The sequence below is a fragment of the Ostrinia nubilalis genome, chromosome Z (assembly GCF_963855985.1).
Source record: "Ostrinia nubilalis chromosome Z, ilOstNubi1.1, whole genome shotgun sequence".
Taxonomy (NCBI): Eukaryota; Metazoa; Arthropoda; class Insecta; order Lepidoptera; family Crambidae; genus Ostrinia; species Ostrinia nubilalis.
Window position 1 is genome coordinate 3,945,262 of NC_087119.1, and position 12,162 is coordinate 3,957,423.

The 12,162-nt window shown below is 33.4% G+C and overlaps 1 protein-coding gene across 1 annotated transcript in view; it reads left to right on the plus strand.

Moving 5' to 3' along the window:
* The first annotated feature begins 984 nt into the window (after positions 1-984).
* The window catches only part of LOC135087020 (basement membrane-specific heparan sulfate proteoglycan core protein-like), a 235,366-nt gene continuing 224,188 nt past the window's right edge, over positions 985-12,162 (plus strand). The window contains exon 1 of the mRNA XM_063981873.1: positions 985-1,162. Within this exon, the coding sequence (XP_063837943.1) occupies positions 1,100-1,162 (63 nt within the window). The 5' untranslated portion in view covers positions 985-1,099. The remainder of the gene's footprint in view (positions 1,163-12,162) is intronic.

The following is a 12,162-nucleotide window of genomic DNA, read 5'->3' on the forward strand; positions in this document are numbered from 1 at the left end:
TTTTCTCTAGTTTTAGTTTCTCTAATTCTCTATTTGCTAGTAACAATAACAATGATAAGTACACAAGGTTATAATTGAGGTAAGTGTCAATGGTATGAAATGTGGTTGAAATTCGTAAAGAGCACATCGAAATCTATATAAATATGTACCTACCAATTTTCATTACCCCCGGAAAACATTCGAGGTAAAACTACTAAATAACTGGTCTACTTGGATATTCCTACATACTCGCAAATAGCATTGAGTATGTAGATAAAATTAGGTCATTCACCACAATTTATGATACAAATTGCATCATCATGCCGAAAACAATAGTTATTCAACTAATATTGTATTTGAAATTTTGTATTTGTTAACCATTATAATAATTTATTAACTAAAATATTTTAAAAGCTGGCAATGTACAGAAATGCTTTATTTAATATTTAATAATGACCTTGAATTTTTTGCATGTACTACACAAAATGACAAAATGTGTACTTTTGGGTTTTTAAGAAGGAAGTATGCACTGTAGGCATTATGAGACGGAATTGGGTGTGACGAGTAAATAGCGATATCATACTATTGAATCATTTTTCAACTGCTGTAATCTTTGTTTATTTAATAATAAGGCTCGTTTTATCAAATCAGAAATTCGGATTTACGCCGTTGTAATCACCAAGCGCCAAAGTGATAAGCGCAGGAGAGGTCATGGAACTTTGCAGGGCTGAGGCTCCGTGAGAGCAAAATGTATTACACTACTCTTTTTAAAACATATTTGCATAAAACATTTATGTATAGAAACAATTGCATAGCTGTCTGAAGCAACATCAGTGCGTAAGTATGTTGGCCATATTAATTCAGTGTACGTTTTTTGGTTTGTCAGTGAGTCGAATTTCGTGTTTATAGGTGAACAAAGCGCATTCCTCGCGTAGGCCGCGATGCAAGTCGGAGCCGCTGCGTGCGGTTTGACGTTTGGACGAAAACTTGTGGAGGACCGGAGGCGCTCGCTCGCAGGCATCATTCGCGGTCCGACTGGGGCGTCGCGCGGTCGCAGCTACTGCTCCTGCCGGCCTCCAATTGAAACTTTTCAACATTCGAGTTTCACCGTCGAGCCACGATGAGGCCCAGAGGGGTCCCCGTGGCGGTGCTTCTGCTCATCTCCGCCTCCCTGGTAGTCCAGGTAAGTCCTTCCAGAGATTTCGCCGAAAGCCGGCCGACTCGCTCGCCGCGCCGACTGAAACATTCTTTTGCAAAACTTTTTGCAGTTCTTAGCGACGAGTTTCGGTTGTTTTTTTAATTCCCAATAAGCTGACAAAGTTTTAACGCTAAAATATTTTTGGAGAGCAATGTATTGAGTTCATTGTTACTGACGGTGGCAGTTTGTGCAACAACTGAAAATATTTTAATTTTACGACTTTCGGGCACCGTTTTGTGTCAAATAATTAATTTAACCTTATTTTCATATAATAGGATTGCAATTTTGACTGTGCTAGCTTTGCTTAAATTTCGAAACGGTTTTCAATGGTACCGGTAATTTTTAAAGTTGTCTGATAGTTTTGCGATGCGATGAATGTTATTTGAAGTTGCCAAAAAAATGTGCTTGCTGTCCGGCAAAGTGATTAAGTCTAGCAATAGCTTAGATGGTGTTAACTTAATTAACATTACTAAATTCGGTTCGAAGAGGATTTCTGATATAGATAGTTTAAGATACTTAAGTTTGTGAAATTTTTGAGAGTGTAGAGACATTAACTTCAGCTAGTTTAGTCCAGTTATAACTTGAATTTATTAAAATTAAAAAGTAATGTCGGCTATTATTATTTTGCTCTTACTTTCAATAGATCTAGTTCTCAGTGCCTTTTATTTATTTTAGACGACACCCGAGATATCTTAGCGTTGTGAAGAATGTGTAACAATTTAAAAAATAAGCTGAATATAAATATTCAATGATAGTAAGTTTAAGTTAGAAAGAGCTGCCAAAAAACGTAGCATAAAAATGACGTAATGTAGTATTACAGTATGTTTTCCTGTATTTACACCTAGCTTCAAGGTCGCAAAATTGTATGGTGCCATACAATAGCTAACAGCATCTTTTAAAAAATAACTTTGTCAGTGACCATATAATTTAAATACTTACAAGAAATGATTGTATTTAGGCTCTCTTTTATTCACTCTTTTATTCAACCCGTATTTTTTATTCTGAAAATCTCAATTAATGGGACTAAAATTTAAGAAAACTAATTTATTCGTACTTATATTTTTTACTTATGTGGTTTAAAAATTTTGTGCTATTTGAAGCTCAAAAAAATTATAATTTTCGCCTCAGTTTTCCGAGAAAACTCAGACACAACATTTTAATAAACTTGAAACAATAATGATTTAAGATGTCCGAAATATTTAAGCATTTTGTTGGAATAATGTGTGTAGTAAATAACAAAACACATGAGATTCTTACTTTTGTAAGTGAGAAATACGACCAAGAATACTTCATTTTCTTCGAAGTATCAACTTCATAAACTTCAGTTATAATATGCACAATATTGGAACTCTACAAAATAACTTTGCTTGTTAGGTGACACGATGAATAGAAATCAGTTACGAACCTGCGGAACTATGAAATACAGTGTTACAAGGGAAATAACCGTATTACTAGGAAATGTAATCTCTAAAATGTCAAAATGCCTATTACAGGCAAGATGTCGCGATCTAGTGATCCTAAAATAAACCTTTATCGAGATAACGGCATTTGCGCTTAGTAGTATAGTCTGAGTACGCAGTCAGAAATCTTAGCGGAACGATAGCTGCAAACAATTAGGTACAAAATCTAAGAGCCTATTCATACCGTAAACAGAGCAGGCCAAAAGCTGGTGTCTGTGAATCCTTTTTTGCATAATACGAGTATAAAAGTACACATCTAACCCTTATTTATCGAACGCTAAATTGAAGCTTCATAATTTGAAGACGTAATAAATTAAGTTTTTTTTTATTATTATAAAACACAAATATCTCACTCCTATGCCTAATTTGCCTCGGAATCCATTCTATCAATTTTCATAACCATGTAAAATTAGCAGGAAAATATCTTACAAATATGTACTTTTAATCTGGCCGCTCACGCTCACGCTGTGTTACGTTGCGAGTACTAAGCTCCGCTAAAGCACGATACAGACATTCGCGATGAACGAGAAGTATCTATAGACGCCTGATTCCTATTATAGTCGTAAGATAAAATCTATATATATAAAAATGAAACCCGTTTCGCGTTGTCACGGCATCACGTGTGAACGGCTGAACCGATTTCGATAATTCTTTTTTTTAAATGTTTGTGGAAGTCCAAGGATGGTTCTTACGGAAAAAAATATTAAGAAAATCTCTACGCTAAGGCGGTACGAAGTTCGCCGGGTCAGCTAGTAATAAATAAAATACTAATAATAAAATCCGTACACTTAAGTAAGATCTTTCTCGAAAATCGTTCAACGTTGAGTCCGGTTCTATAAATACTGAGCAAGGATAAAAACATTGTTATTACAGATTGATATTGTGCTGTGTACTATCCTTAAATAAATAAATAAATATTTTTAGGCGTAGGTTTCGATTGCAGGATGTTATTCAACTAAGTCTTGTAGATTTAAGTCCTATCCTACTCACATCCGCAGATGAAGCTTAAAATAAACTAATTCGTACAACTTAGAAAGACGAGCAAACAAAAAACCAAGAATCAGTTCAATCGAGTTAGTTCAATACAAAAAAATGCGGTTTACTTGATGACGAGCATCTACAATGACATAATAAATATCAGTCAGTGCCCAAAAATAAGTGAGGGGCTAGCTTTTTATTTTAAACATTAATAAGAATTACTTACCTACAATTAATAATAATACTAGAGATTTTTACAAAACTCTATATTTCGTTACAATGAAATTATAAGTAATCATCAAAGGATTTATTGAGCTGTTTTTGTATTTTATGTTATGTCACAGCACTCGAAAATTTGCGATACAAGCAATTGGTAATTTAATTACAAAAATAATACAAGAAATTTTAACAGAACTCTATATTTCGTCACAATTAAATTAACAGTAATCATCAAAGGATTTATTTAGCTATTTTTAAAGTATTTTACGTTATATCACAACACTCGAAAATTTGCGATACAAGCAGTTGGTGATTAAATGTATTAATAGCCATGTTATGTAAGAAGAGCTCCGTAATAAGTTTTCCATGCAAAGTTAAAAAATATTTTATAACTGGATATAATTCCTGCCAGAGAGCGTAGGTGCTCTACGCAATTATTTTAACTGACAATAATTAGATGTGCAAAGTAAGTTACCTGGTGCATTTAAACACATTCCAATCCAATTAATGTTTAGCATATTTATAATGTTTATGACTAGTATGTAGACGATAGTTATATATAGTTAAATAGACAAATAATAAGGCTATAAAAACGGTATAATTGACCATTTACCACGACCATTTATTACGATATAACGAATCTAACAATATGCAAAATCTTAGAGAGATAATGTTTCTATGATCACATCTTGATCTACGGTAAGGCGTAGACATAACAGAATAACTTTGCGAGTTGTTCACCGTTAGCCTCTCAACTCAAGTCACTTCTCAGAATTCACATTATTCCGTAATCGTGAAAATTTGAGCTATTTTATCCGTTTTTCTTTTGCTTTTTACCATTTTCAATTTCGTGCACGTACTCGTAATAACTTTCATAAAATCTCTCATATTATTACAGACCCGTCTATTTACAAAAAAATAATAAATAAAAGTAAAAACAACAATCCTTTTCAATGCAGTTTGTTTTATAAATAAAATATCCAATACATTTTCTAATTCCACAATATCGACCACTGCTGGAAGTTCTTTGAAACTGTTAAGCTTTAAGTCAATAGTTATGAGACCAATAAAGCTGTGGATTAATTACACTCCCAAGTATTTTTAGCTTACCAACCGTTTAATAAACTCAATTCCAACATTCTCGGTAACGTTAAGATTAGTTCTCACTAAAGCGTTTGCAGTGCATCTTCATAAGTTTAATCTAGTTGTGGGTAATTAGAATTTAGCTCTCTATAACTGATGTACCGCTGTGTGAACCAACTTCCTAATAGTCCTATCAAACTGAAAGCCGAGTTCCTTTCCAGAGGTGAGCGCAATCAGCGTTACACACTTACATATATCGTACACTTAGTGGCGTATGCGCGAACTCAATTTTCCATCTTGACAACAGCAAACTTCTTAAAAGCTTTCATCGTTTACGGCGTAAATAAAATACAGGTTCATTTCTTTAATCACACATGGATTTAATCGTATCGTCAGAGGTAATATTTTGTTTGAAACGATTTAACGCAACTTTATAAGTTGGGATAGCGGTACAAAATGCAATACAAATGAAATACTAAATCAACATCTGAGTTTTTATGGTTATGTAAGTTATGTGTCCTAGGATTAGTGGTTAGACTTGGCACTAGTATTTCACCAAGATAATATTGGTCCAATTTCTGATAGAGCATACGAATATTTTACCAAATATTCTAGGTCCGATTTCTAGGTAGAGCATAGGTTTAGGTTTGACAGTTTGATAATTGCATTGTTATAAACCTACCTGACAATTCGTGAAAATATCTTTGCTTTCAGGGAAATTTGAGCCTTTTATCCAATCGAGGTGGTAAGGTCTCTGTGAAAACATTATACAATGTGACACCGGGGTTAAAATTGAGCCTATTTTTGGCTAGTCCAAAGTTTATATACAGGGTGGAAACGATAAGTGATCTCACTCGATTATTTCTAAACTATACAAGATATAGGAAAACTGGTTACTGATCCTGAAAGTGCTCCACAAGCTCTTTCAAACGATACCAATAATAGGTTACAGAATAAACTGGAACTATCCGAAAATTCAATGTTTCCAGCTTCCATACTAAATGTATGCCAGCCACACAATATTAGAAGTGTAATTATTTTTTGTTAAATGATAAACTTAAAAAGTCGGTTAAATAAACTTGGAACTTGAATCTTATTTAAAATTATTTGTGGAAAATATTAGTTTTAGGCTTTACTTGCTAATATTATCAAGAGATAAGTGGCCATGACTGTGATAGTACTAAATGTATGGAAGATGGAAACATAGATTTTTTGGATAGATCCAATTTATTCTGTAAGCTGTTATTGATCCTTTGGATACAGCTCGTGAAGCACTTTTAGGATCAGTAATTAGTTTTGCGATATCTTGTGTAGTTTTTAATATTATGTAACTTTATCAAATGTATGGAAGCTGGAAACATTGAATTTTCGGATAGTTCCAGTTTATTCTGTAACCTATTATTGGTACTGTTTGAAAGAGCTTGTGAAGCACTTTCAGGATCAGTAACCAGTTTTTAGATATCTTGTATAGTTTAGAAATAATCGAGTGAGATCACTTATCGTTTCCACCCTGTATGAGTCAGAAGAACGTTCTCAACCATAATTAATAGTGACACCAATTACATACATATCATACATTTTCTAGAATGTAGGATGTTGGTTGGTAATTTATAACAGCTTGAAGTTGGTGCGTATTTAAAACGAACCCGAAGAATATTGTTTTTGTTGTTACGAATATTTGTTACATTCACTTGCCAAAATAGTTTTATGAAATAGTTTATCAGTTCTACAATATGAATGGTTTTACCTTAGTTAAATAACTGACTAACTCTTTTGTGTCATACTCGTAAATAAAGTAGGAAAAATATCTCGTCTTCAGAGCAAGGAATTTAAAATGATGCTCCGACTTAGTTCCGTCGGTACTTGTTAGTATCTAACCACGGCGATATAGGGTATTTTTAAGTTAACACTTAAAAATACCCAATATACAGTTACAGTCCATTTGTATCTTTTATTACTTTTTCTTAAGTTATCATTTTTATTTATGTAGGTAACAGTAATAAGGGTCGAGGAAAACTACACTGATTTCTATACTTTAGAAAATATAAACTTAAAAATGTGAACCAGTTTCAAGTCCCGTGAAGTCCTATCAAAACTTTAAAAACCAAAGGTAGTGTAGTAAATGCATTTAACATTATAATGATTTACTACCTCTGATTTACATAATATTTTTCCATGTTCTACTTCAGTATGTATTTTATAGAGTCACGTCAAATAAATTATATTGAAGCAGGATGGCAAAATAAAAACTACTTAGAGTAAAAATCATAATTATGTTTTTAAACTCGTTTCATATTTAAACTTTTTACCTGCTTTGCATTAATTTGGAAAAGACAACCAGGAAATACGAAGGTATTGAAGTTCGGGTGTAATGTTTTGTTTTTCAGAAACGAAAAATTACCGATCTATGAACACTGATAAATTGTCGTATGCTTCATTTTGCCTGTCTGCTTCACGCCTCGCCACGCCGTAATCAACTCCCTCTCTGTAAGCATGCACGCGCACTAAGTTCATTTCGATACTGTTTTCCTCTAAAGGAGATACATCCTGAAGCTATAATAAGAAAAAATCAATGTCTACCTCGTTACGCGCTCAGAAATTGCAAACACATATTTTTTAAAGATTATTGCATTGGTGAGATCAAAGCATGCATTGCAAGAACGATTAAAGGTGAAATAATCCACTTAAGCTTGTAAAAAAATTACACGCTTTATGACGTCGCGTCGTGCAGTCTCCATGAAATAAACCTTTGTTCAGAAACGCTATTAACAACTTTTATTGACATAATTCCCAAAATTAGTAAAATATCGAGTCGAATTTCTTGTAGCAATTTAAGCGCGTTAAAATCTTATGTTCATTGTCTAGCGCATTCTGACATAAACGGGTTTTGACGATGGAAGTGTGTTCAGAATTTTCAGATTGAGGGCTGAATTTATAAACATATTTTTATTACGAGAACTGGTTCCCAGAACGTGGTGCCTCTCATGAAATTATTGCATCGGTTGAACTTTATTTCAAGATCGTAGTAGCCTAGTACCTAATTGATTTTTGATTACGCCGTGTTAGCCGGCCCGCGGTTTACGCTCGCATCCAATTTAGTCTCATAACATTTCGGCTATCCTGTTTTACACTAAAACTAATTTTTGAGGTCAAGGCATCCCTAAACTTAGAGATTATTAGGGAATAATCATCAGGCTTTTAAGAATTAGGAAAGGAACTTAATCTCAGGAAAACTTTTGTATTGTTTTTTTTTTTGGAAATGCAAGCATTTAGTTCTAATATTATTAAACATGTAATACATGGTTCACAGCTGAAAAAATCGAATTTTACAAAGTATGTTAAAATTTAGAAAACACCGTGTGCTGTTCACTCACCTGATTTAGTTACTGACTTACTGACGTTTAGTTCAGTTTAGAACACATCGAATCGCCACCAGGTTCGTAAATATCCGGCTTGATTGAGTAGGCTTTGATATTGTTGGCTGAAATCCTCATACATTGCACACCAACTTTAGTTCGGTTGCGTCGTTATGTTCCGCTTAATTGGTCAAACGAAGAGGCACCTGGCTCTAATCTACAGCCAAATTGCCAATAGGCTTCATGTAAACATAGCGTTGTCAACTAAAATCATTTTGACAATAGAGGTGCCTTAAAACATGTCTCTGAACACATTGACGTCATAGTTTTAGTCATATTGGTAGGGATTTTAATTTGAACGTCAAGCACATCACGAAACGTTTACTTTGACCATATTATTACAAAATGTAATTTGAGTAATATACGGTAAGGACTTTAATAAAAATGAGTTTGCTCTTAACTGCAATCTGAGCTTAAGGGATAATTATTTTACAACCGCCTTTCCAGGAAGTAAGTTAATACGCTACTTTGAATTTGTTTTCAGCGTATTCACATGGAGAAAAACTTAGAAAACGTTGAAAGTCTATCCTAATACTTAATGACCTGTTTCCAATATTGTTGTGTATGCCATAAATAAAAATATTGCCCTAGACAAAGACGTGGGTGTTGCATCCGGAACAGCACCGATAAAAAAAAACTATTCTTCATCATTTAATTTTGTCGTTACTAAAAATATCCATGAGGCCTGTCATAATGAGACTAAAATATACTATTTGCCATTTCTGACAAATGTTTATACACAAAGTCATGGCTGATTGCACAACTCGTTTCTGCTGATTTATGTAGTAGAAGTAGAACAGTACAGCTCAAATTCATCCAATAATGATATTAATTACTACAGATATTTTTGTAAGGGCTGGGTAAACTTTGAAATTGATAATAACTTTTCTCTATTTCATAGACTATGCATGCACCCTAGGTACTCAAGCGAAGAGTCGTATACCTATAAAACGAAGGTAAGGAATCTTTACACAGGTACCGGTAGATGTTTCTTAGTTCCTTTCGAAAAGATGAAATAGGCTCGTACTCTATAAATTTTCATAGCTTTATCAAAGTCAGAACTTAAAGAACACTTAACACCAAAATGCGCATTATCAATAACACGCGGTATCATATTTGGGACGCCCTGTATTAAGGGCAGCAGGTAACAGTCGCTAGCACTAGACCAGTCGTGAAGCCTTTTAGCAAACTACGTCTGTGGTTGCGAGAAAACGGCGTTATATTCTTAGAACGATTAATCCCAACTTCTTCTTTCTGTTATTCTTGACTTTTAGCTTTCAAAACTTCAGTACAGTAGCTGTAAACTTACTATGAATGGACGGGCTCTATAATGCAATAGCATTGACGAACATTTATAAAAGGAATAGAAGCCAAAATATTATTTACTTCCCATCTATTTACAAAAAGTATGTAGGTATGCCAATTTGAAACAGCTGATTGAAATCGCGACATTAAAAAGTTTTATGTTGTCTATTTAGTAGTTATTTCATTATAATACTTCACGTATGCCTACTGCTATAAATTAAAACGATTATGTTGCGAAAAATAAAAGTGAGTAACAATTAGCAATTTGATATTTTAGTGAAAATAAAATACTTATGTCGTCAACAAAATAGCTTTGTAAGATTATTAAATTAATTGTCAACGTTTTAATAACCTGTTATCTACTTCACAACAAATCTTCAAGTGTCAATGACCTAATTTGGACTATCGCGTTTTTTATTATTTAGAATAATTGGCTTTTTAGATATTTATGTACCTATCATTTCAGCGAGATGAGGCAATTTATTTACTAACAAACCATTTTGGTATCAAAGTCGATTTTTTGTTTAACCCATATTTTTAGTGGTACCTTTTTGCCCTTAGACATTGAGTTCGATAACCAGATAAAATTCGAAGTGGTCTGGGTTTACTTAAAAGTTGTTTCAGGTTGTTTGGGATTATGATTGGCAAACAAATCAACGTAAGGACTCTTAGGCCAGATAATTGCATACCTCGATGACTTAAAACTGTTTATTTTTAATCAACATCGATTGTGCCACTGAATTATCTCGATGTTATCAAAAATAGTAATATTTGAAAATTATTTCCGAGCTGTTAGCTTTGTTCTATTATAAGTTTTGAAGCTTTACAAAACACATACCAATTTATTTCGCAAAATATTTACAAGTAGGTAAGTACTTACTTCTTTAAGAAATAAGATAGAACTATTGTCTTCGATAGTGTGGGCGCCAACAATCCTAGTGTCAGTGTTAACGGGCCTTTATTCTGTTATTACACACCGTGCTTAGCAAATACATAGTTACGCACTTGATGAGCCACGGCACAAATAAACTAACGCATCCTGTCAGGTCTAGTTGCGAAATTAAACTGCAACCGCAACTTATTGACTGCACTTATGTTTTATTTTTATATCTTTTGCCCGCGGTTTTACCCGCATGGAATTTGGTTTGTCACAGAAATATTATAAATTATGGCTATTTTATGTTAATCTAATGTATAAAGATCAATTCTGTAAAGCTTCATCAATATCCATTCAGTGGTTTTTGCGTGAAAAAGTCACAAAATTAGAGGATAAAATGGCTTTTGGAGATAAAGAGATTCAAAGTAGAAAGAAATGTTTAAGTCAACACCTTATTAAAATTGGAACGTGTAAAAGCATCTTTTAAAGCCTATTTGCAGAATTTACTTCTAAAAGTATTTTTGGTGACAAGAACCTTAGTTTCGCAGAAAGGCTTGTTAATTTACCTACGTAGATATTTGCCACCTCTATCCAATATTAAAGTTTTAATTTTACAGTTGAAGGATTTTGATTGGAGTAAATTTAATATTGGAAGCTAGGCGTATGCTACGTCGTTCATCCATTTTGAATTCTTGCGAATTTATTAAAGGGTGTAATTTCGAAGAATATGAAATCCAATTTCTATTCGATTCTGCACTGGCTTATAGAAATTAATATACGATTAATTGAATTTTATGCAACTTAGAATTCGAATGCTTTAAAAATACGTCCCCTGGCATGAAACACGTTCGTTAGCAACAAGTTTTAGCGGAGTCCGCCAATCCTTGTCCCACCTTTATCAGAGAGTTATCTTTAACTTCCTGCCGGCTAGATGGGTCACGCTACTATAGCTTCTATCGTCTCTACACATAGCGTTAAATGGCTTATCAGCTCTTCGTAATTTAGAAGATTCTGTATGGAGTGACCTCAACAGGTGGGTCTTCAAATAAACTTTGTCAAAACACAAAAATCATGTCCATTGCGCATGTATAGCTTTTTTGCACCTGTATTGTTTTGAGATGCTATTAGAATTTCACTTACATTTACAATAAAGAATGAGATGGTGAATAACTCAACTTTATATGACTCATGTGAATTTATATTCTTCTCAAATTTATCAATTTATGACATTTAATTTAATATCTTCTAGCGTTATGTACATATGTATTTCCATAAAAAAGGTTTTTAACAATGTAAATAGTTTAGGAAAGTCTCTCGATGTAAGTCGTAAAAAATAATGTGAGTAGGTAAACTTGCACTTTTGCTTGTATTAATCCTGGCATCCCCTAGGAATTTGCAGAATGCGAAATCAGAATGGACGAACCATATTGGCAAATCTGTGAATTATGCTTCCATCGATTCACGCGTTCCATAACTTCAGTACGAACGGACTACAAATTCAGTTCATTCAGTTGCGACCTTATATATCAGAGTAGAATCTTAATACGTTGCGTTGCATAAGTTGAATATTTTTTTGCAAAATATTTTGAGATTTTTTCCGCTTTTGTAATATTGCATTAATTTGATATCGATTCCATATAGCTTGGA